This window comes from Dendropsophus ebraccatus, chromosome 9 (assembly GCF_027789765.1).
Source record: "Dendropsophus ebraccatus isolate aDenEbr1 chromosome 9, aDenEbr1.pat, whole genome shotgun sequence".
Taxonomy (NCBI): domain Eukaryota; kingdom Metazoa; phylum Chordata; class Amphibia; order Anura; family Hylidae; genus Dendropsophus; species Dendropsophus ebraccatus.
Window position 1 is genome coordinate 41,151,453 of NC_091462.1, and position 20,867 is coordinate 41,172,319.

A 20,867-nucleotide genomic window follows, 5' to 3' on the forward strand; every position below is an offset into this window, starting at 1 on the left:
GCCTTATGGATGTGAAAAACTTCATCTCTGTAAAGGGAAAGACAAGAACTGCTCTGCAGGGCGAGCTTCCAGAGATTCAGCGCAGTGGCATCTGTATTCAGTATTCCATGGCACAGTATAAATCCAACTAGGGAAGAAGAAATAAGTGAAACTAAGACCATTGTTTTACTGCGGAAATAATTTAAAGGGGTATTCCAGATACTTGTATTTATTATGTCAAATTTTTTGAATTAGAAGAAATCCGCTAGGCCTTAGGAGGCCATAGCAGGACTTTTTTTTATTTTTTGCAGAAAGTGGTGATGGCGACTTGCCACAATATTTTTGCAAAAATGAAGCTTGCATAGACTGATAAATTTCCCCAAACTCCTCCTGTATTTAATAGGGCAGTGCTCCTCTGCCCCTTTCAGCAATGACTGAGGGCGGCAGTGTATAGACATCAGCCAGCACTAGTAAGAAGGAAGGTCTCCTTATGAAAACTGTGCACACAAATAGAGGCGAGCTGTATTCTTTATTAGGCTCTAATCATAGCCCATAATTATTTCTTTTGTACTGCTTAGGAAAAGTATGAAAGGCAAGATATAACTAAGATTACTTACAGATGATCCATTTCTCCATTGCATCCAGTGAAAGATATTCACAAGGCATCTGTAAAAAGAACAAATTATAAATTATATAATATATATATATATATATATATATATATATACACATACATATACACACATACACACGCACAGTGTAAAACCTTGGATTACAAGTAACTTGGTTTGAGAGCGTTTCGCAAGACAAGCTGAAAAAAAAAATGTAACTCTGTATACAAGCAAGACGTCTTAAAGGAGTTGTCCAGCAAAAATCTTTTTCATTCAAATCAACTGGTATCAAAAAGTTTTGTGTAATTTACTTCTATTAAAAAAATCGCAAGTTTTCCCATACTAATTAGCTGCTGTATGCCATGCAGGAAATGTTGTTTTATTTTCTGCCTGACACAGTGCTCACTGCTGACATCTCTGGCCGAGACAGGAACTCTTGTCTCGGTTTTATATGAATCCCCATAGAAAACCTCACCTGCTCTGGACAGTTCTTGTCTCGGCCAGAGGTGTCAGTAGAGAGCACTGTGTCAGACTGAAAATAAAACATTTCCTGCGTGACATACAGAAGCTAATAAGTATTGCAAGACTTGAGATTTTTTAATAGAAGTAAATTACAAATCTCTATAACATTCTGGCACCAGTTGATTTGAAAGAAAAAGATTTTCACTGGACAACCCCTTAAATATAATCCCCCCTGTATCCCCATCCTGATATTCTACTGGGAAGAACGTGCTCATATTTTAACCCACTGCTACCTTATTAACACCTTCCAGCTCTCCCCTGGTGCCCGTCCATGTCACTGATGCTTCCCTCTGACCTAAGAATGAACCCCTTCACCAGTGGATGCTCCAGGCAACAGGCACTAGTACCAGCACCAGCAATTTGCAGCCACCTGGGGAGTTGTGTGGGTTGGGAAGCACTGATATACAAACACAAATACATTTTACTTATTAGGCAGTCCTTGGGAATAAAGGAATAAAAGATTCCCTGTAAAGTTATTATTACGTTTAGTGGCGAAGGTCAAAGCTCAAAGTGTACAAAAAAAAAAAAAAACTTCTTAAAAAAAAAAAATTCTTAAACCTGCCATGTTGAATATACAACCTTGATTTGAAGCTACATCTTTTTTTGATGATATACTTTAGGCAGTGTTGCCACTTGCCAGTGAACGCATCTAGCAGAAATAATGCCCCTATGCATTACCCAATGGCTTCATAATGACAGACACTGGTGAATGTATGGGGACATAGTTCAGCTGCATGCATTCATTGACACGTGGAAACACAGAATAAAGGTGGCTGACACGTACGGGGGGGGGGGGGGGGGGCATGTGAATTTTTGCCGACATATATATAGCAACCTGTTCGTTTTTATATACACAGTACCTCTCATATATCTGTCTGTGCTTCCACAATGTAGAAAAATGCTTTTATTCTTTTATTGCAATAGTAGCACTGAGGACTGGAATTTCTCCTTGACCTTCCGTTCCATCCCTATTTGACTGACAACGTTTCCCAATCTCATTCTAGCGCTGCGCATACAAAATGAGCACAGGTGTGAGATTTAGAAATGGGGCTCAGCTTTCAGCTGCCCGACAATTAGAGAAGTCCGGCCAAAATTATTTTTTGATATGTTATTACTTATGGAAAGTTATACAAATTTCTAATGTACATTAATTATAGGAAATGCACATATAGGGCTATTTCCTTTAATTTAGTAGATCATGGAGTGTTAGAATTCTCTCAGAAACAGTGACGTCACGATGACCGGTGTAATTCCTATGGAGTGTCCAGCAGGGGGCACTCTATATGTAGAAGTCTATGGGACTTTATTGTGTATATGGATGTCTATGTAAACTAATGTAATGTTATGTTATGTACAGTGTGCTTTATTGAATGAATACATTTATATAATACTTTGGGGAGCAACTGTCCTTGCTCCCCAAAGTATTCCATATATGTATTCAATCAGTATGCTTCAATCATGTGCTTATGCATATTCCTCCCCCCTCCCTGCTCGGTGCTGCCGCCACCACCTATGCGCAGTACTATTCCCCCATCATCTGCTCATAGTGTGAGCAGATGATGGGGGAATAGTACCAGGGCCGATCTCCATCATTGGTACACCCGCTGAGCCACCGCACTGAGCTATATACACTGAACTACTTCTCCCATCACCTGCTCATAGTATGAGCAGGTGATGTGAGTAGTAGCTGGGTTATGCCTATCACTTACCTGATGCTGCCGCTGTTGCCGCCACTATGAGCAGGTGATGGGAGTAGTAGTTCAGTGTATATAGCTCAGTGTGGCGGGCGTACCAGTGATAGAGATCGGCCCTGGTACTATTCCCCAATCATCTGCTCACACTATGAGCAGATGATGGGGGGAATAGTACTGTCTATAGGTGGCGGCGGCAGCACCAAGCAGGGAGGGAGGTAGATGCATAAACACATCTCTCCCTCCCTGCTCGGTGCCCTGCAAATGTGCTGATTAAATACATATATGGAATACTTTGGGGAGCAAGGACTCTTGCTCCCCAAAGTATTCCATAAATGTATTCATTCAATAAAGCACACTGTACATAACATTACATTAGTTTACATAGACATCCATAGACACAATAAAGTTCCATAGACTTCTACATATAGAGCGCCCCCCTGCTGGACACTCCATAGGAATTACACCGTTCGTCGTGACATCACTGTTTGAGAGAATTCTAACACTCCATGATCTACTAACTTAAAGGGAACCAATCAGCCCGTTTGAGCTGATATGGTTCCCTTGAGCATTGTATAAAGCACCTGGAGCGGCCCCGGCACGTACCGGCCGCTGCTGGTTTTTTTATAACGGAGAAAATGACTTTTATTCCCCGGCTCGTGACTAGATACGAGCGGGGAAGTAGTCATGGTGGGCGGCTCCCCGCTCGTATCTAGTCACTGCGCTCTGCCCGTCAGCGCGCTCAGAGGGGATGATTGACAGGCAGAGGTCCGTTACTGGCCTCTCTGCCTGTCAATCATCCCGCCGAGCGCGCTGACAGGCAGAGCGCAGTGACTAGATACGAGCGGGGAGCCGCCCACCATGACTACTTCCCCGCTCGTATCTAGTCACGAGCCAGGGAATAAGTCATTTTCTCCGTTATAAAAAACCTGCTGCGGCCGCGGACGGTACGTGCCGGGGCCGCTCCAGGTGCTTTATACAATGCTCAAGGGAACCATATCAGCTCAAACGGGCTGATTGGTTCCCTTTAAGGGAAATAGCCCTATATGTGCATTTCCCATAATTAATGTACATTAGAAATTTGTATAACTTTTCATAAGTAATAACATATCAAAAAATATTTTTTTCTCCTTTAAGAGGAGACAGGGATGGGAGAGGGAGCAGGGAGGCGCTCCAGCCCTCAGCAATTAACACCAGAGAATATATATATATTTTTTTTATTCTGAAAGCACAGATGGATATATGAAAGGTACCATGTGTTTTCTTGACTCAGTGTCAGTAGCTGGGAACATGAATTTCAGTACACACATATCCTTTAAAGTGAATGTACTATGAGGTACATTTGCTTTAAGTGCGGCAAATGAATAGAACGAGGCCAACGCGGGGAAGCCAGTGCTGCAGTCCTTTTTTTTTTTTTTTTTTTTTGAACCGCTGCCCGGTTCCCACGCCGCCGGTCAACTGCCGAGTATTGGCCCCAGGCTGAAGCACTGTAAGCGGTTCTCCCCTCCGAGTGGGAAAAAAACCCCACCCTTCTATGACGCGGCTCCATTGATTCTAATAGAGTTGCGTCACAGAGCGGAGAGGGGTCCCTCCCACTGGGGTTGGGCCGGCCAACCTCCAGGGCTTCAGACCCAGACGGTGCTGGGTAATTAACCGGCGCTGCAGAATATACTGCTGCTACACAGGTGAAAGGAAACAAGGCACCTCTGCAGCCTGGATCTAATTTACAAAAAGCAAAGAGATGCATTGAGGTACCGTATCTGACTGTGCAGGGTTCAGCATTGTACTTGGGGCACTGATGAGGCTCAGAAGTTGGGCGTTTCTCCACTGTTCTGCTGAAAGGTTTCTTCGGGGGTAAACCATCTGAAGCGAAATTAGGGCATCTGACAAGGACTAAGCAAAGGAGGAAAAAAAAGCATAAAAGAAAAAATGTAAATTTCTGCATTACAGAACAAAGGATGAAATACTCATCGAGCGATAAGATAAATAGGCTCCATTATAATAATGGCTTCTATTAGCGTACCATCTGAGAGCCAACAGCGGCATTCTGGAAGCTGTTAAATGGTTTACTAAGCTGCAAGGCTAATGAGAACACAATCTGCTCAGAAAGAAATCTTATCCCACACCAACATTCTCATCTGCAAGGAGGAAGTTCATCAGCTTGGGAAATTACGGCCTTTCAGAATAGATGTGGAAGCAATAGAATAGGGCTCTAATTCACATATCTCATTCAGGAAAAGATAGATAAATCATCAAAAAAGGGAAATCTTTTTGTGAAAAAAAAAAGAAAATGCACAAAAAACCCTTATATAAGGACAAATAAAGCATCAGAGCATTCCAACAGGTGGACACATTGCACTGTGTGTTCCTAAAGGTACGTTCACACGTATCTGATCCGCAGCAGATTTCATCTAAATAACTGAACACAGCATCAAATCTGCACCATCAAATCTGCTGTGGATCCTGTACATGTGAACGAACCCTAACAGGGTATTCCCATCTCAGCTAATATAGTTATATTTGTAGGGCTCTTCAAGTCAAATGTTTTTGCAGAGACATTAGCAAACTTGTCTCCTCCTGATTATGCTGTTCTTTCCCTCCCATTGTTGACAGCTCGTTGTCTAGGTTACCGACCACCACTCTGCTCTAAAAGCAGTCTGACTGGTGTATATACAGCTATAATGTAAATGTATAGAGATATAGGGGAACATTAGGACCATCTTACTCGTAGGCCGGTCTTCAATCAAGCATCTCCCCCATTCACCCCACCAGATTTACAAAGAGGTGCATGTCTGGTGGGACCTGCGCCTGCTAAACAGTGGATGCAGAAATCTACACCTGCTTCAGAGAAGAAGTAGATGTGACTTCTGCCATGGTTTACACCTGTTTCCAGGCATAAACCATGACAAACTAGGCATTGGAGGAAGCCAAGACCCAGCCCCCTATCTGCATCCTCTCTATTAATTACAAATTACAAAACCCTGTCATGCCCTCAATGGTTGGACCCCCACCAATTCGCTAGTTAACCCCTTGACATAGGATAACTTAAATCTTGGGATGCAGTATTAGGAAAGCCACACCACACATTCATTTCAGTGGAAATTATCTGTAATACAGAGAAGAGGGGCACTGTTACTTAAAAAAAAAAAGAAAAAGCTACATTTCTCTAACTCAGGATAACCCCTTTAATATACTATGTTATGGTTCACTCAGAGCTTGGTCCTTGATAAGAACCTTACAAAGTTTTCAGGTTATCGGCCAATTCTCAGACCCTGAACTCCTGACATTGTTTCTGCTCATCACTTTTACTCTAGGGAGACAATTCCGGCACAGACAGAGGAAAGTTATCCACCTTTAACAAGTATATACCAACCTTACTGTGGGGTACAAACTCTTCCATCATCTTTTTTAGAGGATTTTCATAGTCTACGATCATCTGTCCAAGTCGAGGATACTCTCGATCACTAGGATGATGATACAAAAAAAAAAAAAAAGAATACATTACAGGATCTCACACCTGATGATGTATATGCGCAGGTTGTCGGAAAATGCAATAGATGTTTCTCCACATGTATTTTCCTGAGGCCTCCATGGAGACATACACCGTTCTCAAGACACATCCCACAGTCTACAATAGCCCCCCTCCATAGCCCCCTCTAGGAAAAGTTCTTCTGACTTCCTTATAAGAGAAACTGTGGCAGGAGGACATATGCTAGACATGTGCTGTCCAACGCACAGCATTAAAGAGTTTCAAGGATATAAGGACAGAAGATTAGGATAGTGATGTCCAAGGAGGGATTGTGATAGACAGTAGTATAGAATGGAATCACTGGCTGTACTATTATCGGTAAGGGTGCATGTTTACTGCATACGGTCCATAGCATGGACAGCGTTCTGTGGAGTGGATCACGGAGCTCCCCGCATCATGACTAATTATAATGTCGGGAGCCCCGATACTATTTGTAAGCTCGCGCTGGTGTACTGTCACAGCCACGCTGAGCTCCCTACATCATAATTAATCATGATGCAGGGAACTCAGAGATCCACTCTGCAAAACACCGTCCAAATTATGTGTAAACACACCCTTAGGGTATAAACCCACACACCGTATACGCAGCGTATTTACTGCTGCGATACGCAGCAAATACGCAGCAAATACGCAGCAGATTAGATCTAAATAGCTGAACACAGCATCAAATCTGCAGCGAATTTGTTGCGTATCTGCTGTGTATACGGTGTGTGGGTTTGTACCCTTACAGCAGAAAAAAACCTTAAAAGATGGCCCCTCTATCCTGTACCACCCCCGGACTGTTACCTGGTCTCCAGGAGACGGATTGAAGAAACCAAGAGGATACTACACACCCCTTGCTTTATTAACACTATATAAACTGCTTCTTATGTAATAAAGCTGAAGTATTATTCCAACCAGGTTGTCCAGAGTAATTCTTTGAAGTAGGGCTGGGCGATATGGCCAAAAAATAAAATCTCCATTTTTAAAATTTTTTGGACGATTCTCAATTTAAATCTCGATTTTTAATTTTTATTTTTTTGCTAAAATCTACCTCTACCTATCCTTACGCTTTCCTGCAGTAACCCCTCCCCAGGTAGAGAGAGGAGATCGGTCTGTGTTTGTATACTTAGGCAGTGTAATGCCTGTATACACATTACCAGAGCGGTCAGTATACATGGAGGAGACTGCCACAGTATATACAGACTCTGTATATACTGTGGCAGTGCAGCAGGGCTATACACAGCACCAGGGCTGGCAGAGTTTCTACAGACATTGCACTACCACAGTATATACTGACCCTTTATATACTGGGGCAGTCTCCTTCATGTACACTGTGCCGGACCTGGTGCTGTATATAGACCTGCGTCAATATATGCAAAGGGACACTTTAAGTACCCTGCAGGCTCGCAGCTGCTGATAGGGGTGTCGGCGGCATGGAGGCATGGAGAGTTGTACCCCAAATCCCGGCAGCAGTGTCCCTGACGGCGGGGAGAGAAGCAAGAGCGGCGGGTTTTTGAATGGTGGGGGCTGATCGGGAGGGTGGCGGTGGTGTACCCCTGGCAAGGAGTTACAGGTGCGGCAGAGCAAGTTAAACAATGACCCAGCTCTGACCCCCTCCCCGTTAGGAGCAGTGTGCGGAGGCAGGAGAGAGGCGAAGCAGAAGCATGCGGCCGTCCGCTGTGGCTATTCGTCCTATTAACAAGTGCCGAGCGGCATCACTGGAGCTGCGTTCAGATGCAACGTCTGTCGGACGGGCCGCGGAGCTCCGCATTCTTTTTTCTTTTTTTTGAAAAACGAATTTCCGATTTTCAAAGAAAGTCAAATCGATTCTCATTTTCTAGGCGAATTAATCGAATTAATTTGATTAATCGCCCAGCCCTACTTTAAAGTATACGTATACTTTCCTCATTATCTAATCAGGAGCAGGTAGACAATCACTTGGGTCCAGCTGGTATCTGGTGGCATTAGTATAGATTTGAATATACAGCAATAGAACAGTTACTACTTTTTCCCTCTGAGATAAAGATGAGGCCGTGAGCTGTGAACGGACACATACCTGGCTCCATGAGTCATTTCATGAGAGTAGTTGTACAGTCCTATTATTGCTTTCCTTTCTTCAATCCGGGAAAGCATTATCATTAGTGTAGTGTAGGTTATGATCAGATCTAAGTAGTTCTTGGTTAAATCAAAGTTGACAGTCTGCAACAAAAAACACAAAAGGAAATTGTAGCTGACAAAAAAAAAGTAAGAAATAATGGTAAAATTACTACTGCATTCCACAAGAGTTTTTAAAAGAATCCAGCAAACCCATGTCCATATACAGAGGTCCCTCAACTTTCAATGGCCTCAGAATGCAATATTTTCAAAATACAATGGACCTTTCTGGACCATTGTAATTTGAGCTCTGGACAGTTCCCATCACAGACAGAGAGGGCAGCAGAGAACAGTGTCACACTGGAAAGAATACACCACATCCTGTAGGACATTCAGTAGCTGATAAGTACTGGAAGACTTGAGATTTTTAAATAGAAGTAATTTACAAATCAGTATAACTTTCTGATTTAAAAGCAATTTGTTTTCCCTGGAGTACCCCTTAAAATATTGTGCATCTATTAATAAAATGAAAGCAAAGTCATGTTCCCCCCATCCTACTACTGTCATGCTGTATTCCACACACTGAAGTAAAGGTCTGAATAAGGGGGCTGCAGTGCTCCATTCTCTCCCTACAACTGTACATAGTCTACATGATTCTCCCCTGTAATATACCAAATGTCTGCTTTATTCCCTATCTACAGTGTAAGTGACCTACCTTCCATTATCCTCCCCCACTCTTATTTTTTAACACAACAAGCAGAAAGTCTGTCTGACTGATTTCTCTTTTTCTGCAGCTAAACGGTAGAAAATTTGTAATGAAGACTATTTAAAAATTGGTTTCATTTTACATTCAGGAAACAAATCAGCAGTAAAAAGAATTCAATGTAAAGTGTATCCATAGCCTTTAGGTCATCTACAGAATTCTGATTCATATAATTTATATAATGTATAATGATGATATTGGAGAGAACGACTATTGCATTGCATCAGTTATCTGCAGCTGTATTATACATGCAGAGTAAGGCTTTGTTCACACGTAGTGAGACACCGGCCGTTCCGTGACCCGATCGGGTCACAGAGTGGCCGGTGTCAGAAAAGATTATCCCGGCCGGTACTGCAGGATCGGCCAGATGATCTTTATTGCCGCTGAATTCAGATGGGGGCGCATCAGTGTGGACGCATCCGAATTCCCTGCTGCTCACAATGGAGCATGCGGCCAGAGATGCAGACTCCATTGTGAGCACTGACAGGTTTTCTGTGGCCGCTATTCATTGAAAATTGACATGTCAGTTTCTTGCGGCGGCGCTAATAAATTCCGTCCAGAGTGTATACGCTCCGGCCAGGATTCCTTAGAAGGTACCACTACGTAATTTCCGTAATAATCACGGCCCCTCTTACAATGGCTGTGATTATTATGAAACTTAAGCAGTGGGAACATGGCCTAGTCGTGGAATATCTAAAAAAATATCCTTTATACTTACAATATCAAAGAAAACTTGACACACATCAATAGTGTTCAGCAGCTCACATACATGATCCTGAAAAGAATATAAAGTATTATTCACACATGATTACAGTCTGATCCAAGATCAATGCAGAAAACCAGGAAATTATATACTGCACGAAATTACACACTGGTCACAGCGACCAGTGACTAAAGCACCAAAGGTTGCAAGACTAGACAAGCCTACACAATAATTAAAGAAGACCCGTCACTACATACTGCCACATGCTGAGCTACAGCCTGTACTACAATCCAGTTATTTCCAGAGCCGTATTCACAATTCTGCCCATATCTCCCAGCAGCCCCTGCCGGCTGGGAAGTGGGGTGCTATACTAGATATTGTGGTGTCAACTAAGGAAAGAGAAGCAATTCTTACACAATGAAGAGTGGTTGAGCTAAGCTTTTAGCATCACGTTTGAGGACAAGTATCCATCGGCTTTAATGGGAACAAGCAAAATTGTGAACAAAGCTGGGGTCTGCAATGCATGACACCACTTAAGAACTGCAAACAGAGTTTACAAGCTAATATAAGACATTGCTGGCTAGGTTTATACTGTGATGTACTGTGTATACACAGGTCAGCCTATGTTTTAACGTATTGTCATTATTAATGGGTAGATTGGAGAAGATTCCCTCAGACAAACATTAAATTCACAAGAAAACACTGGATGGACGTCACATTGCCATCACATTTACGGTTGTACGTTTATGGTATACGCCAGGATATTTGCAGAAAGGTATGCAATTACTCACAGAAGGCTCATCTATTATAATGGACTAAATGCAGTCTACTAACAACATCTGTTCCATTGTTTTAGTACCCCAAAGCACGGTTCCTCTGTGCTCTGAAGTTCCGCACATCAAAGAAACTTGGTCACAATACATCTGTATTTGGTCGTTCACTGTACATGTTAATATATCTTAGGCTAAGTTCACACTGCGTTTTTGCAATCAGTTTTTTGCAAAAAACGGTTGCATTTGTGTGCATCCGTTTTAATCCGTTTTTCCATTGACCCATTATTAAAAAAAAAAAACAGATCCTTGTTTTGACGGACACAAAAGTAGTGTCAACACTATTTTTGTGTCCATCAAAAAAAACTGATCCTTTTTTTATAATGGAAATCAATAGAAAAACGGATCAAAACGGATGCACACAAATGCATTTGTTTTTTTCATATTTTTTGCAAAAAACAGATTGCAAAAACGCAGTGTGAACCTAGCCTTACCTGCAAAGGTCAGACCATACATTTTATATCAGATATCCGCTAGATGTGGAATAAGGTTTCTTTGCCACGCTAAGCCCCAAATACACTGCATGTGGGGTCTGCAGGTATACACTGAAATACCATCAAAACTAGTCAAAGGTATGCTTTATGTTGGCTTTATGTAGACTACCATGCTTAAACAGGGTTGTTCAGCGAAAAACTTTCTTTCAAATCAACTGGCGTCATTAAGTTATATAGAGTTGTAATTTACTTTTATTAAAAAATTTCAAGTCTTCCCATACTTATTAGCTGCTGTATATCATGTAGGAAGTGTTGTTTTATTTTCAGTCTGACACAGCGCTCTCTGCTGACATCTCTGGCCAAGACAGGAACTTTGTCTCGGTTTTATATGAATTCCCATAGAAAACCTCTCCTGCTCTGGGCAGTTCCTGTCTCGGCCAGAGATGTCAGCAGAGAGCACTGTGTCAGACTGAAAATAAAACATTTCCTGCAGGACATAAAGCAGCTGATAAGTATGGGAAGACTTGAGATTTCTTTTATAAAAGTAAATTACAAATCTATATAACTTTCTAATACCAGTTGATTTGTAAGAAAAAGGTTTTCACTGGACAACTTTTTTAGGAACACACCGGTGTAAGGTAGGTTCACATGTAGACGACATTTGGTTTATTGTAACTTATGGCTTCCCTGATGGTATAGTGACATTTACCCACAGTGGAAACCATGTAATAGTAAATGATGAAGAAACTGGAACACACAAATGACTAGTTTCACTTCTGTTTCTTTTATTATTATTATCATCGTATGTCATCAAGTCACTTTAGTGTTTCTTAAGAATGTTCAATCTGTTTTAGGTCTTTAGGCTTTCTTGCAGCATGTTGAGAACTTTTGTCTGTATCCAATAGCCCATCTCTTCTTTACTCTTTAACCCTTTCAGGTATATTGCATATTGTATATACAGCCTTTAGTCTATTCACAATATTCCTGAATTAAGAAGAGCCCTGGTCAAAGAATGGCCATTATTTTGCCCCTGCCTTCATTAGCACCCATGCTACCCCACTTGTCTTCAGTATTTACTATGGCTAGTAAGATATTCTTTACTCTTTTATTGTTCTTCTTTTCCTCTTTTGGATCCATAAAGAGTCAAACAAAATGTTATCTCACTTTTTATTTGACATTATAATGGCATGAAAGGAACAAAAGTGGACATATAGGACTGTAAAGACATAAATACATTTGAAGTTTCTAAGCCTAGTATTTTTTATATTATATTATTTGATATTTTTTTACACACTCGGTAATCATGCTGCCTATAGTATGTGAGATTGTTCAGAAACAAACATGATCATGGATCGTTCTTAGAAGGAACCTCCAATATTTATCCATGTCTAGAATCACTGGGACCTCCTTGAACAGTGCCACAAGGTATATGTGTGACCACAGCTCCATTCATTCTCTACAGGGGCTGCCAGAGATCGCAGAGCATTGTGCCATATTCAGTGAATGACTGGAGCGGCTGTGCGTGGTGACCCTCGCTCTTCTAAGGGCTTATTCTTGAGATGGAGGGGGAAGAGGACCCAGTGGTTGAAGAGACAAGTTTTCTGCTGGATGTCAAATGCAATAAGTTGACTAATAGACATTACCATATATTCCAGCGTATAAGGTGACTGGGCATATAATGTAGTGTTCGCCTTATACGCCGGAAAAAGGTTAACCCCTGCTGCGGTCAGGCAGGGGTTAACTGCAGCTAACTTCGGAAGAATGACAGAGGCTCGAAGTACCCGAAGCCTCTGTCATTCTTCCGAAGCTCTCCCGGCAGCCGAGCGTCTCCGAGCTTCTCCAACAAGATGCTCGGGAGAGCTTTGGGGATCCCCGGCGCAGACAGTGTACGTCACACTGCCTGCACAGGGTACGGGCCAGGAGGCGCACAGAGGCTGGGAACGGGCCCCAGGTGAGTTAACTGGGTTTTTTTTAGTGGTCGCCCCATATGGTGGGGATACGGCCATTTTTGAGCTCTCCCACCATATGGGGCAACCATACCTGGCGTATAAGATGACCCCCAACTTTTAAGATGATTTTTTTAGGGGTTAAAAAGTAGTCTTATACACCGGAAAATACGATAATTTTTAAAACTTTACAGAAGGACCAATATCAGTGTTTGTTCATACACCTTACCAATACATAAGAAGGAGGAGCTCACTACCACCACCACATCCCAGCTTGCAGCAAAAGTTTCACTTCTGGAACCACATGACAGGGACTGAAATTGGATAACACCTAAACTAGTAATAAGATGAAGGGATTGACCCTGCTTTTTAACATTTCTACACCGGCATTCACTTACTAAGCCTACTACATGGCCAGGGCTGCACAAACATCGCTGATCATGTTCATGAAACCTTTTGCTTTAACTCCTCCATTGGCCTTGCATCCCTTCTTACACTGAGAAAAGCGCAACTGATGGAAGATTTGTTTTTACCATGCTAAAAACACAGCGATCAGCCAATGAAGAAGCACTTGTCATCCAATCGCTGGCTCTATTACTGACCCTTCAAGTATGAGACCAGGACAAACACTCACCTTGAATTCCATAACATCCACAAAGGTAAAGTAGTAAAGTGCCAAATTCTTCAGAATCTCAGACTTTTCTTTCTGGAGTTGTGCAAGCTGTTGCTGTAAGCGTCGGAAGACAAACGTTTAGTCAATTGGTTCACAGCGTGACAGGTAAGAATGACAGCCATCCTAACCATCTTGTCACTAAGTCTACCCTCCTGACCTGATCTCGTACTTACCGCCTGTCTAGTAAAACACAAGTCTTATACATTTATATAAAAGACTGCTGGGCAGCAGGTTAAATGCAGAGAATGGAAGAAACAAAAAATGCAACAGTCCTGAAGAGGACTGTGTCAGTAGAGAGATAGAGCAAGGCATCCTGAGATGTAGAAGCATAGGACACGTAAAATTCTGAACTTACCAAACAGAATATCCAGGCAAAGCCACGTTAGGCATGCAAAATAAATGTAGATACAAACATAAAATACGGTAAAACGATCTACAACTAGTCACAATACCACAAAAGCAACCAAAATAAAGGGAAAAAAGAAGCAAAAAACACTTGTTAGACACAAGAGAATAATGGGCAAGGCATAGAGAGAGATATTAAAGAGTTAAGATCTATATATACACGCACAGGAAAATGTGAACACACAATGAGGCAATGTACATTAAAGCGAAGCAAAGAGATTATTTCATGAAAATAAAGGATGAAGCTGATCAGGATTGTGTGTAATGTGTAAGCAGACCTAATATACCTGGGCTGGGTATACACCTGAAGCACATGTACATGGCAAATAAAGGGGACACTTAAAGAGTCCTATGCTCAGGATTGCTGGCTGGGCCTACTGCAGGGTACAGAGCGCCTACTGCGGGATACAGAGTGCCTTCTATCTATTAAAAGCTGGCTAAAACATTTCTATCAATTTTATATTATCTATAATGATGGAACCCAAGGAGCCACGTGGCATCTGATTATTATGGGAGCCCCTCTCTGCAGCAGCTGTCCTTCTGTTAATAGATACCAGTCACCCTGCACATGATAAAAAGTCTGTCCAGATTGAATAAAGTGATTAGATGGGGTCTGATTAAAACTTTTGAGCAAAACTTTTTGCTTTTTAAGGTTCCCAGTTCTATTTCTACAGTGAACCTAAAGTGTTTAAAGGGGTGCTTTGAAGAAAATCTTTTTCTGTCAAATGCATCGGTTTCAGAAAGTTATATAGATTTATTATTTGCTTCTAAGGGTACAAACACACACACCGTATACGCAGCAGATTTGATGGTGCAGATTTGATGCTGTGTTCAGTTATTTAGATCTAATCTGCTGCGTATTGCAGCAGTAAATACGCTTCGTATACGGTGTGTGTGTTTGTACCCAAATGAAAAGTTTGTAAGTATTTATCAGCTACTGTATGTGGTGCAGGATGTGGTGTATTCTCTCAGTCTGACACAGTGCTCTCTGCTGCTCTGTCCATGTCAGGAGCTGTCCAGAGCAGTAGCAACTGTCCATAGAAAACCTCTCCTGTTCTGGACAGTTCCTGTCACAGACAGAGGTGGCAGCAGAAAGCGGGGAATACACCACTTCCTGCAGGACCTACAGCAGCTGATAAATATGGGGAAACTGGAGATTTTTAAATAAAAGTGTATTAAAAAAAATCTATATAATTTTCTGACACCAGGTGATTTGAAAGAAAACTAAATAAATAAAAAAAAATCCCTGGATAGCCCATTTAAGCAATTTCCATGTATGGTTGAAAAAATTATAAGCAGTAGAAACTTGTCAAATTACAGGGGATGGGTTCCATTATGGTCTATAGCACTAAGCCACATGCGCTACCACAAGCATAACCAGGCTATTACTAAAAACTGTAGGGAGTCTTCACACGAGACCCTGACCAATCTATGCTTTTTCGATTCAAGTTCATTTGCATCACTGTGATGCATACTGGACAACTCCTATTGGAGCACTCTGTGCTGGAATGACAGGGGTTAAAGAAACTTGGGCTGAAACAAAAAAAAGCATCTATATTACACTTAGGTGAACCAAGCCTAGTGCTATATTATATTAGACCAGGTTCCTTCAAAAGGAATACCTTAAATTCTCAGAATATTTCCAATACCTCAGCGTACATATAACAAGTGCTGTTTCTCTACCTTGGATTTAGAAAATAGACTTATACCGGACAAGCTGAGACGTAACGTCTGTCATAGGACAAGGCCTGCACATGGTATGGACACAATGCATAGTTCAGATGCTTGCTGTGTAACTCTAGAGCTGATAAGTAGGGCAAACACCACACCCAGATGTGTGCACTATGGCAGGAGAGTAGCCAGCCACTTCCGGGATAGCACAGGCTTACACTTCTGATCACTAGTAACAGGTCTGACCAGCTGTGTGTCTCACAATCCTCAGCCGCTGACTCACTCCTGTGTGTCGGCCAATCATCACTACTCGCGGCTGCCATGGAGCTTCTATAGGTATGGACGCCTGTGCACGTTCTTACACGGTCAGAAAAAGCATCTAGGGAAGCGTGCGAGAATGCTCATGTGGTGTGCGCCGAACTTTCATTAACCTGTAGAGTCATCCATGCTGGCAGATCTACCTTCCTTTGTTAGGCAAGACTTGTACAATCTTGTCAGGCTATCCAAGGAATGATGTGTGAAGCTGGTATGCGGGGCTCGCGTCGCTGCAAACACACCGGAGCTCAGCAAACGCAACAGGTTCATTTCAGCAAACTGCCTGCTAAAAATACTCACAAAGAAAGAAACCTGCTCCCTACTTGATTGCCATTGTTTTACGATGACAAGGAGCCCAACCTACTTATTATTCTGCTCTGCATGGGGCAGAGAATATAAAGAACAAAAACACCATTGAGGTGAGGAAGAAGAATGAAACAACCACACCGCCATATGCCCCTCATGCCACTTCTGGAGCCCGCTGTTGTGTTATTGGGCAGTGACTTTAATACAGTGTTATCAAGACTGGGAGCTTCTGTTCTTTCTTACTATGGCTGCTGGAAAAGACAACCTCTTAAAGGGATTGTCCCGAAAATAAGAATTCATGTATGAGTATAGGGGGATGAGGAGAGACCGCTTTAAGCCAATAAGCATTTGGCAGAAGGCTAACAAGTGTCTGGACAGCTTTTACCTATTACTAGAAGGTACACACTCTATAGTTAAAGAGTACATGTCATTAGAAAAACAAAATTGACGTGTAACAAGACATGTCAAAAGTCGGACTCTAAGGGGGAGATTTATCAAACATGGTGTAAAGTGAAACTGGCTCAGTTGCCCCTAGCAACCAATCAGATTCCACCTTTCATTCCTGACAGACTCTTTGTAAAATGAAAGGTGGAATCTGATTGGTTGCTAGGGGCAACTGAGCCAGTTTCACTTTACACCATGTTTGATAAATCTCACTGTTTAAACTGAGACCAATCAGGAAAACAAGCCAGGAGAAGTCCGCAATCAGCAAGTTGTTTGCTAGGCTTTAGGTCATGTGACCAAGATGGCCGCATAATGTAAGTCTATGGAGCCATTTTGCTCATACAGACAGAGTGCGAAGAGGAGCGTCTCACACTCAGACCACAACCGATGAAAACTTTTGACATGTTCCTGTGGCAGATATGCTTTAAGACATAACTTTCTGATCTGGAATGCAAAGTATACAACTCTAAGGGCCCTATTACATGGAGCGATTATCTACTGAATGAGACCAATTTGGCAGATTATTGCTCCATGTAATAAAGACAATGATCGGCTGATGGGGTCTTTTGGTCCTGCCTAAAAATCATTGGTCGCTGACCACGCACTGCTACGTGTAATAGCGATGCCAAAGGCTGATGACTGTGTCCATACTCCCAACTTTTTCTTGCTAATGCCTGCTTGCTGCCGCTTCCAGTCTTTAAAGTGGTGTTGTCCCACCTCGGCCAGTGATTGGCTGAGCGGCCTGTCACTTCAGAGACTGGCTCTGAAGTGGTGGCTGCGGTGAGGAGACAGAAGCAAGAGGAACAACACAGCGAGTGTGGAGAGGTTACGTATATACTTTATTATTTACTATATACAGCACGGGCTGCACGAACATCGCTATGGATGTCCGTGCAGCCCTTGCTGCATGACTTTTGAGCCATGTAATAGGCTCAGTGAGCAAGGGCTGATCTAGCAGATCAGCGCTTATTTACACTAGTGATGAGCCATGTAAAACGGCCCTAACGCCACTTTTACACAAGTGTAGCAGATGCTTTTTTGCATCCATATTATAGCAGCCCAGTGCACTGAGCATATACAGATTCAGACAAGCAAGATCACATCACAACCACCACTCTTCTTAAGTTGTTCAGACCCCCCCCCCCCCCCCCACCACCAATAACTTGTTCAGCCAAGTAATTACATTACTTACGTTGTTATTACGAGTTTCAACCGCAGGAAACTTCCGGACAATAAACTTGACAGCAGATTCTAAGTTTTTGTCGATCAGGTAAGAAGGCTTTGCTTTGGGATCCCCACATGCCTAATAAAAAAAAAATTATTAAAAACAAAAACATATTAGAACATTTTTATTTTTTTTATGGAACCAGGGGATTTTCTGAGTTTTTTTTTGTTTGTTTCAGAGTGGAATGAGAAATAAAAGACACAAGTGCGAGAGCTGTCAGAGCTGGAAACGAGAATGAAAAATAAGAAAAAAAAAATAGATAAATAAATAAAAAAAGGCAAAGGAAGATCTCCTATAGAAAAGAAGGATGCATAAATGCATGGAGATGTGGAAAGCACTGAATCCTAAAGAGAAAATGAAAACACAAATCAAGAAGCTAAAAAACTGAGGTAGAGATGTCGGCAGCAAAAACAAAAGTAGTCAATGGGTGATAAGAGAAGAACGTAATGGTTGGCTTTGCAAAAAATGCGCTGAACTTCTCGGATAATGATAGTGCTCATAAAGACTGTAATAAAAACTATCCCAAAGTTTTTATCAGCAGTGGACAATGAAAGTTTGCACAATGTAGGAAACATGAAGATGCCCTGTTATCTGTCACTTATCATCCGGGTTACAATGAGAAGTAACTATCGGTTTCTGCTGCCTTAAAGAAGGACTCCAGCTACCGGGACATCCTGAGTCAATCAACTCCGTGGTTCTTAGATGTAGTTTTGCCAGGAAGAGGAGGCAAAAATTTCTTCAGCTTGTTAAGAACTGTGCAACTAGTTCTCCAAAGTGTAAATCATAAGAGAGTTCTAGAAAAACCATACAAAAGCCAGGAAAACTTTAGACGTGCATAAAGAGCAGATCCACTACACTATACCTCAGGAAGACAAAACTACCATAGACGTCAGGTAGGACATCTGTTAGAACTTCCAGCAAGAATCAGGTAGTCAATCTTATTGGTATTTGCCGATACACTCTCTGGTCGCGAGAGTGGACAGGCGATGGAAAGTCATGGCCGACCCCTTTTTTGAGAGAGAGGTAAGCTGCAGTGAGACCCCTCCCCATAGAGAGCACAAGAACACTTGGCTTTGTCAAATGGTCCTGTGTATGGGGAGCACGGGTGGTGGAGACCTTTAGTATATTGGATTTGGTTAGTAACTCTAGGATGATAATAATAAGTAGTAGAAGCAAACTTGTCAAACTGATTGGGTTTGGCAACATTCTTTGAAACCAAATGCTCAGCGTTCGATTCACCGCACCTGCAGCAGTTGGATGCCTGTTGTCCTAGCAAAAAAAATAAATAAACTACAAACCACTAAAATATATTTAAGCCATATAAAAGGCAATCAAAGCCTTGACCTATTCTTACGACAGCCCCCCTCCTTTGGGGCATGAACAAAGAGATTTAAAAAAAATAAAAATAAAATCAAGATGGAAACCTAATGTTAACTACAGACAATGATATATTCTAATCCCACACATAACGGCCTTTAGCGCCACTTCTCCGTCTAAACAACAGGTAGGGAAGGGGGCTAAAATGATTGGGTTATATTAATCTAATCTACTCTTTGCACCTGGTATTAAGTCAATGCCCCCAAAATGGTTCCATGCAGCTCTCCTGCCCTTACACACCATGCATTACAACAAGTAGTAACACAGATTAGCAGACTTGTCAATTTTTATGGGGTTGGAAACACAAGGACTACGAGCAAGGATATAAGCTGCGTACAATCAGACCCCACAAGAGGGTTTCACTGCTGGATATAAAATCCCCACATAACCAAACATACACCTACAAAACAGACAATCAGAAGTCCCCATAGAGAACTGCTCCACATGAGGTCTGAAGTCAGAGGTCTGGTCTCAGCATCGCTTCTTAAAAAGCACAAGACCAACAAAATTACTGTATAAGGCCACACTAGCCAGCCGCAATAGGGCTCTCCATGGAAATGTTATAGTTTGTCAAGAACGAAATCACATGCTGCTTTTGGTACCAAATATATAGTGCGGGCATCAAATATGGCTAAGTATTAAAAACTTCCACTAACTAAGACAGGAACTCTTCACAGTGTCCAAGAAGCTACATTTTGAGCTGTTGTGTATAGGATCTTATCTACTATGCCTAAAAAACTGCCAACCTAAAAAGGTACCCCTACTAATATCACTGACCCTTCAGAGAGCGAATGAGAACAACCCATGTCAGGCACATGGACAAATGGACATTTTGGACCAGGAACTCTACTAAACTATGTCCCGAGGCTGGGATCGCAGCGCGTTATTTTAGCCCTTCGCAGGTATCCATTGACATCCCGTCAATAGTGTGGTCAGCTGCACTACCGATTTCTGTTAAATTAGTTTAAACCAGTGGAAAATGGCCCAAATGTGTCACTTGGTGCACCACAAAATAATGCTGCTGTAGGCCAAAGGGTACGTTGTCTCCCATTATAGCAGGATGCCAACAGATACTTGTGATAGGCTGCAAACCTGGCCTAAACCCCAACATACTGGTACTCTACCGATCGGATGCTGAGGCACATGGAATAGGAAGCCAAACCCTATGAGAAAAATTTCTTATATTTATTAGCTTTTAATAAAAGCTTAATAAAGAGGCTACAGAACTAGATCAAACCAGACGGAAGCAAATGTATGAGTGTATAAGGGCTTACTGACAAGTGTATTGCACCAATAAACTTTCACATGTGCAATGGAGAACCATATATATAGGAAAGGGTCTTCCTTCCACCCAATTCCAGAATCGA

General features: G+C 42.0%; 1 protein-coding gene across 2 annotated transcripts in view; it reads right to left on the minus strand.

Moving 5' to 3' along the window:
- Positions 1-20,867, minus strand: part of NCKAP1 (NCK associated protein 1) — a 77,590-nt gene that overhangs the window by 38,133 nt on the left and 18,590 nt on the right. For both annotated transcript variants that reach the window (XM_069983063.1, XM_069983064.1), the window contains exons 2-9: positions 18,091-18,201; positions 13,719-13,811; positions 9,890-9,946; positions 8,371-8,513; positions 6,177-6,267; positions 4,559-4,696; positions 597-645; positions 1-127 (exon numbers count right to left, since the gene is read on the minus strand). The exon at positions 1-127 is cut by the window's left edge and continues 30 nt beyond it. In XM_069983063.1, coding sequence (XP_069839164.1) covers positions 1-127; positions 597-645; positions 4,559-4,696; positions 6,177-6,267; positions 8,371-8,513; positions 9,890-9,946; positions 13,719-13,811; positions 18,091-18,201 — 809 coding nt within the window. The remainder of the gene's footprint in view (positions 128-596; positions 646-4,558; positions 4,697-6,176; positions 6,268-8,370; positions 8,514-9,889; positions 9,947-13,718; positions 13,812-18,090; positions 18,202-20,867) is intronic.